Source organism: Carya illinoinensis, chromosome 9 (assembly GCF_018687715.1).
Source record: "Carya illinoinensis cultivar Pawnee chromosome 9, C.illinoinensisPawnee_v1, whole genome shotgun sequence".
Lineage (NCBI taxonomy): Eukaryota > Viridiplantae > Streptophyta > Magnoliopsida > Fagales > Juglandaceae > Carya > Carya illinoinensis.
In genome coordinates this window covers 20,097,062-20,119,680 of record NC_056760.1, presented here as the reverse complement: position 1 = coordinate 20,119,680, position 22,619 = coordinate 20,097,062, and the positions used below count along the sequence as shown (strand labels likewise).

At 36.4% G+C, this 22,619-nt stretch overlaps 1 protein-coding gene across 1 annotated transcript; it reads left to right on the top strand.

The window, feature by feature from the left end:
- Positions 1–13,916: 13,916 nt before the first annotated feature.
- LOC122275360 (berberine bridge enzyme-like 18) lies at positions 13,917–15,809 on the top strand. Its single transcript, XM_043084372.1, has one exon. The coding sequence runs from the start codon at positions 13,955–13,957 to the stop codon at positions 15,566–15,568; it is 1,614 nt and encodes a 537-aa protein (XP_042940306.1). The 5' UTR covers positions 13,917–13,954; the 3' UTR covers positions 15,569–15,809.
- The last annotated feature ends 6,810 nt before the right edge of the window (positions 15,810–22,619 follow it).

Below are 22,619 nucleotides of genomic sequence, written 5' to 3'. Positions count from 1 at the left end.
CAGCAACTGGTTCGTGGTGCGTGGTTGGATGGTGGCTTTTCTAGGTGCCTTGCAACTTGGTGCTGAGAAGATTGATAAAAAGAGATAGAGGGCATCGATCTACAAGGTGAAGTGTATTGAGAAACCGAAATGCCAAGTATCGAAGGAGCGCACGGATAAAGAAACAATAAAAAGGAAGGTGGTTACGTGCATGGGGCAGTGGTTACCATGCAGTTGCCGTGCTTGATGCGGGAAACTTCTTGTATGTAGGGAGGAGCAGACGAGTGTGAAAGAAAAAGTAAAAACTTGGGTGTGAGTGACAGGAAGGAGTAACTGTTGGGTGGTTGTGCGGTGATTAGCAGTTGCACAAAAACAAAAACTGCTGCATGAAGTGTGATCTAAGTGGATGGTTACCTAAGCATACATGTTGTTGGAAACCTAATGAATGAGACGGGAAAGATCAACGTGCAAGAAGAGGATACACACATTAATAAATATATATATATATTTTGGCCAAGTTTCCAAACTTGCTAATGGCTCTATTCTCTAATTCCAGAATAATCCAACACGTCCCAAAAATTTTAACCTAAATAAAATAATAGTTCATGAGCCTGGGCCTGGGTGTTACAATTGTTGATTGACTATGACCTTATCGACTTGGTTAATGGTGAGCGTATATGCCTTGCCATCGATGCCGAAAATTCTGCAACCTCCAAAGCAGCGAATTCCCGATGGATTAGCCAAGATAAACTAATCCTTCATGCTATCTTTGCTTCCACTTCCACTACCATTACTTCTCTTCTTGCATTTTGCAAAACATCTCACCAAACCTGGACAGCACTCACCCATCTCTATGCAGGAAAATCTCGAACACATTTGAGAGAGTATAACGTGGAAGGAGAATATGAAATTGTGGTTTTGGCGTGCTTCATGGTCTTCTCAAATGGTGGTAAGTTGTGGTGTCCTTCCCTCAATTGTAACGTGGAGGCTATGGTTGAGGAGATGCCGAGTGCGCATGGAAGAACATCTAGAAACGATGGAAGAAGTATGACAAGCGGTTAGATATTGGCTAGCGAAAGTGATGCAGGTATCTTCAAAATTTTGGAAGCTTGCATGTGGTGATGTGGAAACTTTGAGTGACCTAAATAATGATGTGATTCATGTGAGACCAAAGCATGCCCAAGTGGTCAGGTGGGTGAAGCCAAAGAATGGTAGATACAAATTAAACACGAATGGAAGCAGCATGAATAACCCAGGTGCCTTGGGTGTAGGAGGATTGCTTCGTGATGACCAACGTAATATGATTCTTGCTTTTTCTGTAAACCTCAATATAGGTAGCAACAATGCAACGAAATTAAGTGCCATTTCACATGGATTGAAGCTATGTCGAGCACTAAGGTTCCAATGGGTGGATGTTGAAACCAATTCACTGATGGTACTGGTTTGGTGGATTGGTGGTGCAAAGTGAGAGGGTGGTACCTTGAAGTCTTTTGGGAGGAGATCATGGAAACTTTTAGAGAGGGGGGACTATTCCATACAGCATGTCTTCCGTGAAGGAAATGCCCCCGCTGACTATTTGGCGAAACTTGGTGCTCAGGGACAAGATTGAGCATGGCATAATATCTCCCAGGTTCCTAGGAAACTTTGAGGTCTCATTCGAACGGATTAACTAAACATTCCCTTTTTACATATTCGGTAGACTAAAGTGAGGCTCCAGTCAATAAAAGCCCGCTCTATTTTTAGAGAAAAAAAAAAAAAAAGAATAAAAGAGCATACCAAAATGAATCATTCTTTTCTTTCGCTAATAACTCTTCAAACTAAATGTCAGCAACGTTTGTATCTATGCTTTCCAACATCTCACCAGATTTGGCCTTCAACTCCATTGAAGCACTAAATTCAAGCATCTTATTAAATAAAAAGAAGGTTAAAACCACCCGCATAATCTACCACAATGGGTGCGACGAAATCCATTATAAGACTTCATCTGGTTTGGTAGAAGTGAAGGACAGAAAAAGAACACTAATTAGGAAATTCTTGCTCATTTAACAGAGACTAATGCCGTTTGGATAGTGAGTTAAGATGGGATGAGTTGACGTGAAAGTTGAATAAAATATTATTAGAATATTATTTTTTAATATTATTATTGTTTTAGAATTTGAAAAAGTTGAATTATTTATTATATTTTATGTGAGAATTAGAAAAAAATTGTAATAATGAGATAAGATGAAACACATCTTGTATCAAAATGGGGTTTGAAGAGAAAAGTTTGAGAATTTTCAGTGTGGAAAGAAATGGTTGATTTTGTGAAAACATTAAGGCATTTGAAATGAAGTTAGGAAAAAAGGGCAGTGGAGGGAACAATTCTAGTTTGCATCTGAGAACTTGCAGCTCACAAGTTCATTGATCAACAGGTTAAGTGTATCAGACCAAGCAATACTGCTCAAAATTTATATACTAGCTTAATTAGGCCATTGATATTAAAAAATATCGTCAACAAAGAACATAGTATCGAAATCATGTATAGATCTATTTCGGAAGGATGCAACAAAGAACATGCGTGCATACATAAACCTCAAATTTGAAACGAGTGTCACTGATGACGATATCACAAACAAAAAGACCAATACTATAATCTTGCCTTCACCAATCACATCCAAAGTATCTTAATTAATCAAATTCAAATTTGTCTACTTATATTAATCTGATTGAACTAAATCTGCAGCAAATTAACTGCCCATGAGATCATATAATATATATAAACACAGTTGAAATCTCGTTCCACCCAAAATGTGTCCAAAATGTAATGTTTCATTAATCAATGTGTTGGTCACATTGGGTCGTGCACAGGGAGTCTACAAATGGTGCCTACATTTAAACTTTTTTCCTTATATTTTCTTGTTATCTTTTTATTATTAAATTATTTATTATATTTCATTTGTTAATCTATTATATAATATTAAATCAAAAAATGTCAATGGTAAGATAATAAAATAATAATAATAAATAGATTTTTTCTTTTAAAGAAACAGAAGAATATGCATTTCACCTTCAGCAAGTGCTTATACCCTTTGATCTCTCTTTGTTTTAAACGCTCATGTCCTGGCAAATTAAAGATGAGAAAATGAAAGTTGGGGCATGAACAAAATGTTTTCTTTTAGCACCTATATATTAAAACATAAATGATATTTGCAATCGTGAATGTGCAAGCGTCGCGTAATTATTTTAAAGAAAATAATAAATACGGAACCTACATGAAAAGAAAATTAATTTTTTAACAGTAGATCCTACTCTTTTTTTAAAACAATTGCACGATACTTACACATTTTACGAATGTATGTAACACTACTCAATATAAGAAGAGTAGCATTACACGAGTTGGAATTACTCTTCTGATTACAAACTACAGTGCTCCATCATTTTTTAGTTCAAACTTCGTATGTAAAACTTGGGTTATGTTTGTTTTCTCAGATTGTTTTGTTTTTCTATTTTTTGTGAAATGAAACTCAATAAGGATTATGCATTTATTTTATTTTTTGTTTTTGTATTCAAGGCATGCAACAATCACCCGTGGCGTTGAATTTGTCTTTCTTCCACATGGAGTATAAATTTTTCTCTTCTTGACCCTGCCGGTCCAAATAAAAATCATCCTTCTTTGCTCATAAATCTTGATACGGCAGTAAAATAAAAAGAAAAAATCTAATGATCTAAAATGAGTACCCCTGGTTATCAAAGTTGTGAAGAGATTCACCCACTTTCATGGCACACGCTCGTCTATCTGTGGATGGAGAATTCTCACTTTCATTTTCTGGGAAAAATTACGAGTGAAGATGGAGTAGTGATTGAAGACTTTGAAGTAAGGGGTCAATTATGTTGGAAAACCCCCAAGTGTGAAAGGCCCATGTAAACATATAGACTCTCACCCACCAAGAGAAGCTTCCCACTAGTCTTAGATGGCTACAGCAGCACCTCAACAGTCAAGGATAGCTGCTAGAAATTTATCCATATTTGTCAACAATGGTAGCTACGTTAGGTAGGCTTCTCCTATAAAAAGGAGACATTTTGCAATGGTGTAAACCACCCTCACTAAGGTGAGCGATCAGGAAGAGGCAAAATGTAAGGGATCATCACTGAGGTGAGAGATCAAGATAGAGGGCTGTGGACGAAATATAGGTTCTAGGGAAACCTAGAACAGAGAGACTTTTGAAAGATAGAGAACTTGTTTATGAATGTTTGTAATTTTGTTCAAACATATTGAAAATAACGAGTTTTCACTCCAATGGACATAGGTAAGTTACCGAACCACTTAAATATTGTCTCTATATCGTCTTGTGTGATTCTTGGACTAGTTTGAGACGCAACAATTGGTATCAGAACTTTGGTTTCATGCTGTCCAGAAAAATCAAGTTAATTGAAAACAACTTTTGATTACACAATGACATTCCTCGTGTCAAGACGAATCTGTTGCTGCAAACGACTTGTGTGCCACCATAGCTGAGGCTTCAAGATCTTCAGGGTTGGCATTCATCATTGTGCGACGGATAGCTTCACAATGGATCAAAGCATAACACTCCTCGAGTTCAGGAGTAGGATCCATTTGCAAAATCTCACCTCGAATTTGTTCGAAGTCGCCATCTAATCTGGCAAGGAAAATGTGCACTCATTGACGTTGCACTGATTTTTGATAAGTTTCAACATCTTTAGAATTCTCCATAAACACCTTTCATGGTGATCCAATTCACTGAAAGTTTCAATCAATTCTCTGTAATACATAGAGATTATTGTGCCCTTATGTTTGGCAGAGAGAGCTTTTTGATTCAAGGCATATACTTGCAACTCATCCGATCCATCATAGAAAGCCTTAGATAGAGCTGCCCAAATATCACGAGTTGTAGGCAAGCGAAGGTAACGTTTGATAATGTCTACTGTCATAGACATCAATAGCCATCTCTTGACTTTTCCATTATCCGTTTACCACTTCTCATACCCAACAATCTCCTTTGTAGGAATGGGTAAGGTGCCATGAATATAGGAGAGTTTCTCATTTTCAGCAATATGCATCTCAATAATCTGAGACCATAGATCACAATTTGTTTCATTGAGGATGATTCCTGCATTGAAAGAGGAACCTTCAGATTGAATGATGATGGGTGCAGGATTGCTTATGGTGTGGTTTGTTCCATGGTGGGGTTAGGTGTTTGAGAGGTGGGTCACGGATGAAGAAGAAAAATCAGAGTATTCCAAGACTTGTCGTGGCTCTGATACCATGTAGAAAAAGTATATTTTCATTCATATCATAATAGACCTTTGGTAGAGAGTATATATCAACGTATAGAGCCCCATTAATCAAGCTAATCAAATTTTGGCTATGACTAATTTACAGCTATACAAAAAGACAAGAATAGGAAAGAATCACCAAGACTAATTACACATATCTCGGTCCTCCATTTCAGCATATCCCTTGCCCACTCACTATTTCTAGCACTAGTCCTCCAAAACTAAAGACATCAGACTTCAGAGAAAATTTCTTATGTTTTATATTCTGGAGCCATATACCCACTGCACATTGACGACAATATTATTAGTTTTTATTGAATACTAAAAAAGTGAGATAATTTTCTACAACTTTTTAGTCTCCCTTTAATTTTGATAATAAGATAAATCTTAGTAGGTTAGAGATGCATTTTCTACCACATCAAATACATATGGATTCTTCCCTTCCAAAAGTACTTACGAGGTCCCCACAGCTCTGCTTGCATTCTCCCGTGTTTGATCATCAATCAAGATGTGCACTTCTAATTGGATCTACATATCAAAGCAAGTATGTGGCTAATGATTTGAGAAAAATATGCAACAAAGTAATATAACAAAGAGAGTAAAGAGATATTAAAGATACAGTGACATGAAATCAGAAGCGCAAACATACTGAAAAGAAATTGATTAAGGCTTGCGTTTTGCACAAACTCATATACTAAAAGCCTTTCATTAATTTCCATTTCCAAGCAGAACCCTAAGAGGCGAACCAAATTATGGTGTTGTAGTTTGGTCACCACAAGACTTCATTCTTAAATTATAAATCTCCTTGTCTCAACTCTCTTGACAGTCTTTTCACGACTATAACTTGGCCGTTAGAGTGTATACCCTGTGAACATACAAGGGTAAAAGCTTGAAAATTAGCATCTTTTAAGTGATCATTAGTACCCTTCTCCAAAAGAATATATCTATTTACCTTGTAAACAACACCAAAACCACCTTCTCCAAGCTTATTTGCTTTAGAAAACTTATTCGTTGCAACTCTGATGGTGCCAAAGTCGAACTGCAAGGATTCCATGCTTCTAATTTGTTCCACAACTTCACAAGAGAAATAGGACAGCACTTCATGAATGGACTAAAGTTTATCATTGAAGATGGTTGACATAGATTATAATTTGTTCATTCTAAAGCAATGGGCTCTTCAACACAAGTGATTAAAACAAACTATTTTCCAATTACTTCCATATGGTAATGTAAAAGCAAATATCGTCAGATATAGAATCTGAAATTATGTCCTTTATTTGTTAATTGATAGATGCTGGAAAAGTTGTTTTCTTTCCGAATTACGAGGACTGCCTAACTTTTGTATTATAAATAGCAATACTGAGTTCTTAGAATTACTTTCAACTTTCTTCCTTGGCCTCCTTGATTTTGTCTAGATGCAAATGGAGATGACTACGAGCATATGAACAACAGTTGGCACAACTATAATAATGATCGTCCAAAATGTGTGTTGGTAAATATTTTGAAATGCTTTTTAAACTAGAGAATATGTAAAATAACAAGGACAAATTAGAAAGAGAGAATCCGGTGTTGAGGCATGTTGCGATGGACGCTTTCCTTAGATGCTCTAAAGGAATGAGAGGACTCACAGTCAACCATTTAGGCTATTGTTGACCAAGAAAAGAGAAGGGCCGAATAGGTATCAAAGGAGTTGGAGAAAACCCAACAAAGGGTAGCTATCCAGAACAATCATTGAGGATCTATGGAGCGACTTGTCCCATGTCCAAGAGGTTGTTCCCCACTTAGAGGGGTAGTGGCCGGTCATATTTGTCCACGACCAGGCTTGGTCATATAGATACATTGAAGGGCTCAAGATGATGTGGGACTACATTCTTTTAAAACCCTCAGGCAGATTCGAGGGTGCTTGTGGCACACTTAAGGGCCCTCAACATCCGCGATCTCCCTCTAGAGCTTGATACTCTTGAGCATGGTTGCAAGCAGGGCCGAGACATGATTCCCGATGCCTTCCCTCCAGATTTTGATGCTCCCGAGCTTGATCCCGAGGTGCCCGAGGTAGACCTTCATGCTCCTGTGCCAAACCCTAACATTCTCGAGGCAAACCTTGATGCTCCGGAGTTGGATCCCGATGCCTCTCTACCTTAGTCTTTGTTTATGTTTTCCACATTGTAAAGTTCCTTAAAAAGATGTAATTGTTTTTCTCTATAAAGAATTTAATCGTAAATAAACACTCATTTTTTCCTCCATTTTCCTTGTTGTGCACATTCATTTACTCACTGATTTTTCCTTTGCTTGCTACTGGTCAACCTGATGGATCTAATGGACCAAATAAGTCAAGTCCGGGTGCTTGACTTCCCCAATCTCCTTGTCGGCCTAGTTTGTGGAGACATGGGTTGGGAATTTGATTTTCCTTCTTCTTTTCTCTTCTTCTTTTTTGAGTTTGCTTCTTTTGCTTTCCTTTGTTTGTGCTTTGTATATATATTTTTGTGGGATTTGGGGAATGTACCGGTTGAGAGATGATGTCATTTGCTCTGTAGGCAATTCATAAGTAGAATTGACCCTTCAATGTAGTCGAGTAACCCCGATCTAGTGGAGCTCTTAGGTAGTTAAGCTGCATCGCTGAGAGATAGGGCCCTTATTTCATGGGAAGAGAGGCCGGGAAGCCTTTGGCTAATCCCTTCTCTTTGATCTCCTCAAGGGAGGGACAATTTTCCACATAGCCGATATGTTTAACACATTGCTAGAGTTAGGTAGGATGTGTAGTCGACCACATAGAGTGCGTACGAAGGTGGTGGGGGCAAGCAAGTGACCCACCACCTATTCAAGGACCTTCGAGGTCGGGTGGTGCCTGACCTTTCCCGCATGTTGACTTGTTATAAAAATGGTGACAAGCCAGGAAGTCAAAAGACTAGACTCGTTTCTTTGGTGCGATGGAGGTCGAGCAGTGCGTTCAGCTTGGACTCGCCTCGTTGGCCCTTGCACTTGGCATGGGCGGAGCAATGTTAAGGTTGGACTCGCCCTAAGTTGTTAGAGGAGGTTGAGCAGCGCATTCAGACTGGACTCTCCTCATTGGCCCTTGCGCTTGGCAAGGAGGGCTAAGCAGTGCGTCAAGGCTAGACTCACCCTAAGTCTTTAAAGGAGGTCAAGCAACGCCTTCAGACTGGACTCACCTCGTTAGCCCTTATGCTTGGCAAGGGGGGTGAGCAATACGTTAAGACTAGGCTCACTTTAAGCCTTTAAAGGAGGTTGGCTTTTGTTGGAGGAGATGTGATCCCTAGAGTAACGTCGGGCCGACGAACTCACACCTTGTCATGAAGTAGACTGGGCTGCCTTAAGGCTAGATTGGCAAGTCAACCCTTGATAGGAAGTAAGTAGAAGATGTTTGCCAATGCATCAAAAGTCAAACCAGTTAGCGTAAACAACCTTCGACATTCACTAACCTGAGCTATCCTGTTGAGGTGCGATGCAAGTCTGAGGCATTATTAGTTTGGCATTCCGCTACAAGAGTTGGCAGTAGTGGAAGGACTAGACCCATACTCCACTAAGGAAGGGGTAGGGATGCCTTAGGCTAAGCCTACCCCTTTGGTCCCACAAGGGAGGTAATTTTTCGGACAGCTAGGAAGCCGATCCGCAGTTCGTCATAATGTGGGCGGGGTAAGTTGTTCGATTAACTGAGAGATTGGACCTGCTCCTGTCCATTGACACCACAGGGAATGTAAGTGTTGGGTCAGGCTGGCACTGATCCCACTCTTCGTTGTGGTAAAGGTTGGCGTAAATTGTTTAGGTAGCCAAAAGGCCGGACCCGCTCTCCTTCGTGAGGGAGGTCAGGTTGTCGTAAAGGCTGGGCCCGCCTATCATCCCTCACGGGGTGGGATTTTTCGGGCAATTTGAGATTGGACCCACTCCTACTTGCTAACGTCCATGAGGAAGGTAAATTTTGGGTATTCGAAGGCTGGCCCACACTTTACCGTGGGATGGATAAAGTAGCCTTAGGCATTACACTCATCCCTTTGGTACCTAATTGAGCTATAATATTGTGATTATTTTGCATTTAAATTCGAGTCAATCACATTTTTCTTTCTCGTAATTGAATAAGTTGAGTCTCAATAAATCAATTCTAATTCAATTAATAACAACCTCATTTTATGATATTAATATTTAATTTATTACATGAAATTGAGGAAGTTAATTGTTGTGCATATATGCAGGTAGGCATGCGGAAATTGTATGTCTTCAAGTGCACATGCACATTTTGAATTTTCATCACCATATCTTGCAATATGCTCTTCAAGTTAGATGGAAGTGGACCCCAAAGCCTCTCTTCAAAGTGGAACCACCTTGACTCTTTCTTCAACTAAAGCACAACATTGTATCACACGGTAATATGCAGGAGGAGGTAGCTTTTTGGCTCTACATACATGCTTATCTTCAAAGTGGACCCACCTTCACCTTTTTTTCAAAAGCACAACACGTAAATCTATCTTCAAGTGGTCTTCAACAATGAATAAAGCATTCCGTGGAATTGACTTCAACATGGAAAAAGCACTTCAAGCACCTGTGTCAAACGAAAAGTAGCATTGCTTTTTCCTTATCTTCAAAGTGGACTCGGCTCTCTTAAAGGCATAACATGCAAATCACAGAAATATGCAGAGCAACTTTTGACTACAAGCATGCTTACTTCTCTTAAAAGTATAACGAGTAAATCACGGAAATTATCTTGAAGACCACAGCCACCTGCGTCAAAAGCAAATTTAGCTTCACCCTTCACGTCCAGCTCGTCTAGCCCCTGCTACTCACTCATGGACTTACTTCACAACAGCTTCATCTAGACGCATGGTCTTCAATTTATGAAAAAGTTTATCTCGTCATACCAACAGATGGAAGCACCTCACAAAAAGCTGCTCTTTCCCTTCTTGGACATACAACCCTTGCTCCATGCGAAAATTAACTGACATACAGCCCCTGCATCAAACGGAAATCACGCCAGCTCCGGCCTAAAAAACAGATGCAAATTCAGACTTGTATTGGGTCTCTTTGGGTCTTGAAAAAATGAAAGGCAAATAGTAGTTTTGCTCTATTGGGAAGACGCAGCATGAGAGTCACGAATTTGAGTTCTGTTGGTCCAAATCACAGAAAGACAATGTTGTGGTTACCAGAAAAGTGAGAAAAAAATGGCCGGGTTTCGGAGTCTAAAGAATTCTCTACCAAAAAAATCACCGAGTGCATGCTCCCCCTTCCATTGAGTCTGACATCCACGTACCACTTACCACCGAGTTTGTTGTAAAAAGACATCACTTGAAGATGAACTCTATAACAAACATCACTCCGAAATTCACTCTATAATTGAAAGCATTGCATTGGATTCCTATATTTGATATACCACTGATTAATAAATAGCATAGCATTTCAAAATTTATACTCATAATTGAATACCTTTTTTGTTTGTTATGAGTGACGATTATTTAACAAAAGTTATTGTAATCACATGATTACTGAGTACAAATTTTTTGCATTTATATTCTTTACTTTTCTATTAATCAGACACAAACATTAAATTCATATTATGTAGGAGCATTTGTCACAAACATTTATATAGGAGCATTTGTCATATTTAGAGAACATTATAACATAGACTACACAAAGAGAATAAGTGATTCAACTTGGTGCAGACCTTGATCAACTTAAGCAACAATGTCATAAAAAATTAAATGCGCTCTCAATTAATCCTATAGAAGAAGACACATAATGATCAATTATCTCCCAAACAATCCAAACAGTATTTTCATCTGCTGAAAAAATATTTGTATTGTCTATTCTACTTTTGCAAAAATCTAGGACTTCAATTTGTCTATGTCACTCGACTCCACAAATTGTATTAAACTATGGTCTATTTTGAACAAATCTTTTCGTTTTCTAATCTATCTAAATATATAATTATTATACTTCGCTAGCTTATCATTATTTATAGATATTTCCTAAAATTTTCTTTTTTGTTTTTGTGCATTAAATTATGCATTAATTAGTTTTTCTGTAAAAAATCATATTTTTTTTATTAAAAATATTGTCCCACCCAACCATACAACAAATGTGTTTTGCACGTTATTTCGACTCATTATATATATATATATAGGCGGACAAGTGAAATCCAAACAGGGCAGAAGCCTAGCCAAGCACCCGTCCTAACCTTTCAAAATGGGCAGTTGCCCGCCCTTCCGCCTGTCTACACACCGCAAGCAGGAAAATTAGAAAATAGCCCAACATAAAGTGATTACACTGCCTGTACCACCACCACAAGTATATCCCCACCATCGGATTCTTTGCCCGCAAATCCACCAACAGCCGTCCGCTCTGCTTATTTCCAATAATGTAAGTTCATGTACAACGTACGCCACCATCTTCAACGTGGGATTATATATACATTTTTTAAACTATTTAAACATTTTTAAAAAATAAAAGAAATTCACATATTCATTTAAAAATACTTACTTAATAAGTAAGTAAAAAGAAAAATTAAAAAATATTTTTAAGTTTTTTTTTAAAGTACTTTTAAATATTTTTTAAAATAAATTCACAATATTATTAAAAAATATTTTCTTAATCATTAAATAAAAATATAAAATAAAGAATGATAACACGGATTCCTAACTTTTACCTATTTATATAAACCAAAGTTAAAGAATTCATGAAAGTCAAGAAAATAGAAAACTAGGAAATAAAGTCTTAAAGAAACTTAGACTTTATTGATTTTCCATGCTCTTATTGATTTTCTAGGCGCAAGTAAATAAAGTCATACTATTCTTTTTCCATGCTCTTATTGATTTTCTTTTTCTCAGTATATAAAACATCAGTTAAGTTTTTATTTTCTATTTTTTATACCATAAATCCATATATAATATACAGTGGACCCTACGAACTTCTTATTTTCTTATATGATAGAGATGTTTGTCTATCATTTTCCTGCTTATTTGATTTTGCAATGGAATTATGCCAATATATATATTGATATATAATATTTGAAATATTAATGAAAAATCCGAAACTTATTGACTTATTTATTTTTTTCTGAATTTCCTACTGTACTTGGAAATAATTGCGGATCGCAAGGATTAGGCATGCATACGTACTGAAAATGAAATTTCAGAACTTCTGACCGTTGACTAGACAAAATGGCCTTTTTATCATCCTTCAGATGTAGCTTAATTTGAAATTTTAGTTAAAGCAGATTATAATTAAAGAAAAAGTCAAAGACTTTGAAAACTTCAAATGATCCGTGCATTATGCAAACTTCAAATCCTTATGCAGAATTCAAATCCTCATGCAAACTTTAAATGGATATATATAAACATATAAAATTTGTAAAAATGCTTTGAGATGACAGCTTTCTCCTATTTATTTTTTTAAGCATTCTAGAAGCGATATTATTGATCATGATTTCAGTAACAATATTAACATAATTATTTTCATAAGAAAAATTCTACGAATTATACTACCATTCTATTTATATTCTACTAAATTTATCTTACTAAATGTAATGCAAATAACCATTAATATTTTATAACTTGTTTTAAAAGATAAATTTAATGCATATATATATATATATATACCCTATGATCAGCTTCTTTTAATAAATTTTTTGGATTCAAAGTTGGACCCCTAGTTTCATAAATCCATATATAATATACAGTCGGCGCTGCGAACTTATTTTCTAATATGATACTACAGATCAGCATGTTTACGCCCGACTAATTACTGTTTATTCCAGGAAGATCTTGCAATATTGGAATTAGATTTGAAAAGAAAAACCCGACACTTATTGACTTATTTATATATTTTTGTCTGAATTTGCTTCTATACTTGGTAAGAATTGCATGCGGAACAAGCAAGGATTATGTAGGCATGGATACGTGTCAGATGCTTCTACGTACAATGGGCAGGAATTTTTCCATTTATATGAAAATTAAATTTCAGAACCTTTGACAATTGATTAGACAAAATCTCTTTACAAGTAAAATTTATAATTTTTTTTAATTTAATAATTCTTTATACGTAAGATTTATAATATTTTTAATTTTATATAAATATATATAAATTTATCTTAATATTTAAATATATTTAAATTAATCATCTTAAATAAGGTGCGTATAGATCCACGTATAGATATTTTCGAAGGCTGAGCTTTTACCATTCCACCGCGTGGCTAACTATGTAAATTAATTCGATCCACGTACAATCTGCAAGGTACGTAATTAGTGTATATCTCGTGTTTTGACGGCGCCATATTAAACTATAATGTTCTTGAAATCTGAAACATGATCATGCAGGTCGATATATATATATATATATATTGCTACTTATAAAAAAATTCGTATATCAATTAATTTGCTGAAGAAAAGTCGTGTACGTAATGAAAATTAATTTTGTCAAAGTTCTATGTTGTCATGGCGATTTGGGCTAATATACTACGTACGTGCGCGATAGCTGCGTGTTTTCTCATTTTCTATGTACGAAATTTCTTGTGGGAATCCACGGTTTCCTGCAAAGTTAAAAAATATGTATGTTATATGCAACAGCTGTTATAAGCACCATTGTACGTACAATTTTCACATTAATTTCCAAGTATTCAACAAAGTACGTATATATCTCCTCATAACACTATAAATAAGGAAGCTCGCATCCTCTTTTTAAAGCAGAAACACAAACAAAAATGAAGCCCGACGTTAGCTCTTCAGTGCTTATTCCATTTGTTATTAGTCTTCTTTTCTCATTTTTATGGGCAACTTCGGCTCACACCCATGAAGAATTCCTTCAATGCTTGACAATTCATGCTGGAAACTCCACCTCCTCAATTTCTCAAGTCATATACACCCCCGTCAATTCCTCATATTCATCTGTATTGGAATTCTCCATACGAAATCTTAGATTCTCAACACCTGCCACCCCGAAACCTCTAGTCATTATTACGCCATTGCATGTCTCCCAAATTCAAGCAAGCATTAAGTGTTCCCAAAAACATGGCATGCAAATAAGAGTTAGAAGCGGTGGTCATGATTATGAGGGCCTTTCTTATGTTGCTTATGCTCCATTTGTCATAATTGATCTGATAAATCTTCGTTCAATCAATGTTGATGTAGAAAATGGCACTGCATGGGTCGAAACCGGTGCCACTCTCGGTGAAGTATACTATACGATTGCCGAGAAAAGTAGAAACTTTGGCTTTCCAGCAGGATTATGCCCGACTGTGGGTGTTGGTGGACACTTTAGTGGAGGAGGGTACGGCACCTTGTTGCGTAAATATGGCATTGCTGCAGATAATATTGTTGACGCCCAAATGATTGATGTTAAGGGCAGAATCCTCGACAGAGAATCCATGGGAGAAGATCTATTTTGGGCCATTCGAGGAGGTGGAGGGGCTAGCTTCGGAGTCATTGTTGCGTGGAAAATCAAGCTGGTTCATGTTCCATCAACTGTGACTGTATTCACAGTTAATAGGAACTTGGAACAAAATCCAACAAAGCTTGTTCACCGGTGGCAATATGTTGCAAACAAGCTTGATGAAGACCTATTCATTAGCGTCGAGTTAAGTGCTGCCAATTCTAGCCAAGAAGGGGGGAGAACAATACAAGCTTTATTTTATTGCTTGTATCTCGGAGGGATAGATAATCTCCTTTCATTGATGCAAGAAAGTTTTCCTGAACTGGGTTTGGTAAGAGAAGATTGCTCTGAAATGAGCTGGATTGAATCTACCCTCTACTTCGCTGGGTTTCCAAGTGGGGAACCCTTGGATGTATTGCTAAGCAGGACTCCTCTAACAAGACCAGATTTTTTCAAAGCAAAATCTGACTACGTGACGGAACCTATTCCAGAAGTTGGCTTGGAAGGGATTTGGGAGAGATTTTACCAAAAAGGGACCGAGGAAGCTAGTTTGGTTTTGATTCCGTATGGAGGAAGAATGAGTGAAATCCCAGAATCTGCAATTCCTTTCCCACATAGAGTTGGTAACATCTACAAAATCCTATACTATGTGAGTTGGGAAGAGGAAGGAATTGCAGAATCCGAGAGGCATATAAGTTGGATCAGAAGGCTTTACAGTTACATGGCTGCCTATGTTTCAAAATCTCCAAGAGCTGCATACATCAATTATAGGGACCTTGACATAGGAACAAATAGTAAGAAAGGCAACACAAGCTATAGACGGGCAAGTACATGGGGTACTAAATATTTCAAGAGCAACTTTAACAAGTTGGTTCATGTGAAGACCATGGTTGATCCCACTAATTTCTTCAAAAATGAACAAAGCATCCCGGCTCTTTCATCCTAGTGAGAAGTACTGATTTTAAAGCTGATACTTAATTATAGAAAATATTGTACTCAACAATAAATATCCTCTCTCTATCTCGTTTTACCTATTATTCCATTTAATAAGCACATATCATAAAGGCGATATATATCGATATTTTATGTGCATTGTAAAATAAAAGGGTTTCCACACAAATTGAGGCATATATGCATGTCTCTTTATACATATATAAATATATATATTGTGACATGTTTATGTTCCATTAATATAGTCTTCATTTATGTCAATTATATATTTTGATCTGTTGGTTTGGTTGTTATGAATTAATGATACTCAATTACATCACTTACAACCATCTAGCTCTTACAATTGCTGGTTAGAGGAAGCGTGCCGCTAACAAATTAATGCATTCCAATTTTCAACCAAAATTTGACATATCATAGGCAGCAGATGATGGAAAAAATACACGATCATTGTCCATATTTCAATGGATAAATTAATTGAAATTAAAATAAATGATTAGGTGGCTTATTTGATATATACAAAAATAATTTTAGATAAAAATCCGAGCTCTATATATCTATATATAGTACTTGTGGGTATTTTATATCTAGAATTCTAAAAGCATTGTCAAATAAAATATATTAAAGCAGCTTCTACTTAAAGAAATGGCATCGTGCCACGTAAGTTAAGTTTTTTTTTTTCTTTTTTCTTTCATTTTTACTGTCCCTGTCATTCCTTCCTTGCCCCCTTCCTCAACCCCTAAAACTCAGTTTCGTTGTTCCTTTCGCCGTTCTTGTCCAATTCATCATTCTTTTGGACTAATTACCTCGGATAACAAGCTTTGAACAGAGCTTTTTATGGTCTTTCTTTCTCTATTTCTCATCAATTTAGGGAAGGTAATATGGTTGTGGATTTTTTGTCCCAGAGTTGTGAGGAAGGAGGTGGTAGTATGTATGAAGAGTATGACTTACTTCCTAAATAGTTGAAGGGTTTTTTGTGGTGAGAGAGGTTGGGTTTACCTTATATTCATCGGTAATCTTTCAAGGACTATGGGTTTGTCCTTTTTTTTTTATTGTTTTTTTTTTTTTTTGGTGCTTTGGTTGGAGTATTGGTTTGATTTGTTTGTTACACGGTATTTCTTCACCTTAAGTGTGAGTTTTTTTTTTTTCAATAAAGTTTGGAGGTTCCATCCTCCTTTTATTAAAAAAAAAAAAAAATGAAGCTTTGAATAGAGAGGTAGCTTTCTGGATCTTGCAGAGCTCACTCTTTGGAGCACAGAATGATATAGATCTGGTTTCTCAAACATGAATTGATTATCTAAACAGAATCCCAAAGTGGAATAAACTTTGAATATTCGAATTTAAACCACATTAGTCGAACTGAGTTTATGTGAATTTTTCTCGTTTAATATTCAAATCAATGTTAGTACTTAAGACATCTCATTTATTAAATGAATTGGATTCGAATTGAGTATATATGAGCCAAGCTCGAACTGTTTACGAGTTGCTCTATTCATTTGCAACCTTATGGGGGGAAAAGCAAGGTTTACATGGGACGCGTACATTTTTTTATTGTTCATGGTACAATTCAACACACTACAATAGATTGTAAATTTTGTAACTGACGAAACCATCATACAAAAAAAAAAAATCGACTTGAAATACTTGATGTAATGGAAAAAAAAAAAGATAACCCAATCAACACACGAACCCCATCAGGAAATTGATGTGTCGATTTACTGTTTAACTGTCACAGAATATATTTTTGTGAAAGTTGTATTTCCACTATTCAGTTTATTGTTCAAGCCTAACATCCAATTTATGACAGTTTATTTGCGTCACCCAAAGAACATTTGAACATTATTGTCAAATGTTGTGGCAGATGCATATTCGAACATCATGTTGTAGCATTCAATTATAGTGTGAGCAAAATGCAAAATGATATATTGAGATTCAAAAATCATAAAAACATAACTATATATAAAATTAGATTTTGATAATTTGCAATATACACGTATAAATAAAATTCTAAAAATACAATGTCTTAATATATATTTCAGATTTTTGACGATAATATTTCATGAAGTAATATTCATCCATTATTATTTTTGTAATAAAATATTTAGAATATATTTGCCTCATAGAAACTATCAATCAATCTTTTAAAATATCATTCTATTATGTAAGCTAGTTTATTAAGTTTGATATAAACTCTAGATATTTTTCTTATAATATTGACACATTAAGCATATAATACTACAATAGAGACTTTAAATAAGTTTTTTCTTGCTCAATGAAGTCTAGAGGATAATTCCTCTAAACTATTTTCCATATAGATAATCAACCTTAAATGATTTTTTTTATAATTTTACTTTGAATTCCATATTAAGAAGTCTAATATTGTAAACAAAAAACTTTAGGATCCATACTAATAATTTTATTATTTCTCCTAAACTTAGTTTTGATTTAATTTTAGTGAGACTACACACTTGAAAATAAATAATATATAGAAATTATACAAAATTCTGGGACTATAGGTAAAAAACTAGAGAGACAATTTTAAGTATATTGAAATTTTATAAAATTTTGTAGAGCATACGGGGATGATAATGTTTTGGGGGGGGCATTTTCTATATTTATAAAATTATGATTAAAAACTAGGGTATATTTTGATTTTTCAAAAACATTTCTTAGATAAACGTAGGTCTGCCACTAATTTGAATGTAGGTTATGTAACATTAGAATGCTATAGTGTGATTAGTTTGAATGTCAGTTCATAATTCATTCGAATGTTAGTAACATTCGGATGTATTAGCCTACATCTACACGTTGTACACCACATCTTCACGTTGTACACCACATCTTTGACTGTGGTCTTGTTTGTTTGAATGTTGATACTTTTGAGCATTTGCCACAGTACGTTCTAACTGATTTCTGTTTGTAGCATTCAATTGTCCAAATTGTATCATAAATAGTTCGAGAGTTTTACATATCCCGGACATGCCACAATCTACAAACTGAAGATGCAGACCATATCTGTACGAGGTGTTCAGTTCGAGGTAATGGCGGATGTCTTTACTAAGCTACTCTCTTAGGTATCCAAGAGCTTGTCTTCTATGGATTAGGTCGAGCAAGCATCTGATATTGGGACGTCTACTAGTTCTCCCCTTTTCAGGATGAGCTTATGGACATAGATGGTGCCTTATCAAACAATGCTGAGATTATTGTTCATAATGAAGACCATGAAGAGGACTTTTGGCTCAGGCAGAGAGATATCACACACTGTTCGAGACAAAAAGCTCATTATACCAAAATATATTGTTCCCATTTTTTAGGATGTTGCAACAAACATAGACTCGATGGGACATAAGGCCACCTTCAGCTAATGCATAGTTCCTTCTCCCTTTAACATGGGGAGATCCTATCGACTTGACTTTATGGATATTTTCAAGGGTTTGTTGCGAGTCTAGTGTTATCTGTGATACCCGTATTTTAGTATATTCTTATTAAAGGATTATTTTAATTGATCTAAAATATTAATTCTTTTGTTCTAAATTATTGGATTTCTCGCTGGATTTATTATATGATTTTTAAGTTGTGAAAATTATTTTGATGTGCTTTCTTAATATTAACTATTGTATTGCATTTAAAATACTCTTTATTTTAAATTAGTTTATTGTTGAATTTTATTATTTTAATTTATTAAGTCACCGTGTTTAAATTTTTTAATTTAATTCATCGTTTTAAAATTTATTCTCGTTGGATTAGTCTGAGACCCTGAGTTGGAAAATGTTAGACCTCATTTCATTTCATTTCTTTTCCTTTTTCTTTTTCTCTTTTCTCTTTTTTCTTCTTTTCTTTTTTTCTTCTTCCTTTTTCTTTCTTCCTCCCCTGCCTCCTAGCCTGTGCGTGACCCCCCCTCTTATTCCTCTCTATGCGTCTCTCTCTCTCTCTTAAGCTAGTCCAGCCACCGTGCACCGTCGGTTGTCACCACCCATCTTACCATCCTCACCTCATGCCATCGACCTCCCCACCCCAGCCATCACTCTTCAAGCTCTCTCTCTCTCTCTCTCTCTCTCTCTCTCTCTCTCTCTCTCTCTCTCTCTCTCTCTCCTCGCTGGCTGTGTGTAGTCCAGATGGGTTTTGTATTTTCCTGTATTGCCGTGTGCCACTGTGTAGCGCCACCACCACCACCACCACAGCTTCCCCTCCCACTAGCCAACACCCTCCACCAATCTCAGCCCCTAACTCACGGTCGTTTGCCCTCACGAAGACCACTAAGCCACACGATTTTTTCCACTTCCAGCTGCCGTTGCATCACCACTGACCACCATCTTTTCCCCACTTCACCACCTACCCTTCAGCTTCGATCCGTCACTGGTGAAGCCCAGCCATCTCATTTTCCATTTTAGCCTTTTTGTCTTTCGACCGCAGTTTGTGCCACACCCACGGCCAACCACCACTTCCATTAGCTTCACCAACACCCCTAAGCCTAACCCTAGCCCTCCCTATTCTTTGTTTAATCTCTTTCAGATTTGGGTGTTTTGGTGCCCACAGCCACAATGCATTTTACACTGTTACGTTGCTTTGCTGCCACCTTTTGCAACTTATTTATCCTCCAAAAATTATTTTATAGCACTGTAAGTATTGTTCAAACATCCTTTAAGATTTAAATATATTTTTGCGTTAACAATATTTTGTGATTGGTTTGTTGTTTAGGACTGAGTCTGAGGAGTTCGTGGGTCGGATGAATTGGAGGATGGAGTTATATGTGTGTTGGTTGATGTTGGGATTTGTTGGATATTTTGTGTCTTGTTGTGTGCATTGCATGGAGCATGCATATTCTTGTTTATAAATGGAAAATTGGTTTTTCACATATTACATGCATGTTCATGTGCTTAGAAATGAAATAGGGTTTTCATGTGTTAAGTGGATTTATGGGTGTGTGTGTATCACTACCCCAAGCCGGGATGGGGCATTATCTCAGTGGAGCTTCTCTGGTCACTTGGGAGAGGAATATACTGAGTGATGCCCTCTGGGTTGTCCTTGGGTGACAATGGGATCGGACGGGATGATAACGATCTTGTGCCGACTCCTTGGCTCCTATACTGGCAGGGGCTAGAGGATGCTTGGCTACGAACGCGCTGAGCAAGAAACTGGGCATCGCTCGTTATGAAGTCACACGCATGATCGTTACCCATGGTGTGGTGAAATGAGCCAGGGTGTGTGGATGATCCCTAGGGAAGATCATGGTGCATACATATGAAAATTGGATAATGATTTGAGATTATATTTTGGGCCATTTTCTTGGAAAATGGCGAGACTTGGATATGTAGGCCATTTTCTGGGAAAATGGCAAGGAAAATGTTTTAAAGGAAATGTTTCGAGCCAAATGTGATTTTTGGCGTGAGTTAGAAAAAGGATTACTTTTTGGAAGGGATTATATTCGGATCTCATGCATATGGCATCATGTTCATGCACATTGTTGTTGCTTGAATGTATTTTTATTTTGTAGGTTGCTTGGACAATTACTTACCTACAGTATCGTCTTTGGTACCGTAGATTTTGATGCAGATATCAAGGAGGCTGAGCTTGAAGAGGTGGCTCCGCCGGATGAATGATTTGGTGTTACTTTCTTTTATATCGGGATTTGTTTCTTGCTTTTGGATCTTCTATTATGGTTTTGTTATGTTTTATCGGATAATTGTAATACTTTTGAAATACTTCTAATTTGGCGTGCATTTAAAAGTGTATTTTAAATTTCTAGTACTTAGTTGGTTGACTTTAACTTAACAGCTGTGACTTCTGCCTTACACATGTTGCATGTACACACACTTGACACTTAGCAATCGGATGCGTGACCCGTGTTGTCATAATCCCGAAGCCTCGATTTTCATGTGTATGTAGGAGTTGGGAGCATCACATTATCTTCATCAACAATCTTCTATATGGGGTAACCATTAGTTGGTTGCTATTGCAGTTGGGATTAGTGCCCTAAGTTGATAAGTGGTTGATCAAGTAGATTAGCCCATTTGACATGAAATCACGTAGACGCAACCTTGGCTAGGCCAAGGCGCATGCTCAACATGAGGCTAGGGCCTACACAAGATCTTGTGCCACCGACCCAGATTAAGGATGGTGTTGAAACCCAAAATTGGACTAGTGGGGAGCAGCTAGTTGGCACTACATGGGACACGCGTCCTGCTTAAGTTGATGCGATGATGGATTTGTTGATGTGATTTCCTTCACTAGTATAGGAGGTCATTCTTGAAACTATCCATTATCTGAAGATCAGCGTTATTAGTGTTTTCTACAGAAGGTTACTGATTATAATCCATCATTGTAATGTTTGTTGTCTAAAATATAATTCAGCTGTTATATATTTAATCTTTTGTTGTAGAAAGTTGTGTTCGATTTAAAATTACACAATCACAAAGACCAAACAGAAGGCCCTGTAATCTATTTCAAGATTATAGGTATAGACATATTAACAGATTTCCAGCTCCCTGTGTTTTGTTAATGAAAAAGACAATGAAACATATTGGGGAGGAGGCATCTTTGCTTCAAGCTTTCTAAAAACATTAATCTTTAGCAACATTTGTGACATTATTATTTTAACTATGAGTACTTATTTATGCAAACATTCTGCGACCAATTGGAACTATCAAACCTAGATGCAGAATTCTCAAATTTGATTGAAAAAAAAAACCTAAATAAACTGTAATCACTTTCTACGAATAACTTATTAAATAGTTATTTTGATCACCCTACATTTGCAACAAAATATCCGTCATATGACCATGAAGGCCCACAAATTGACACTGGAATGGTAATGTGGTAGACCCGATGTATGTTGTGAGGAAGGTGAGGAAATTCTTATAATTTCAATTGACAGGCTGGTAATCTATGAACATGTTGCATTTTTTAATATAGGAGATTAAGCTTATTAAAAATTATAACCTATCTAGATTACGTAACTACCTGGTGCACTTTGAATATAACACCATAAATGTAAAAATTGCTAAGCTTAACAATATGCTAAGCTGCGAATCTATTTGTAGCAATTATAA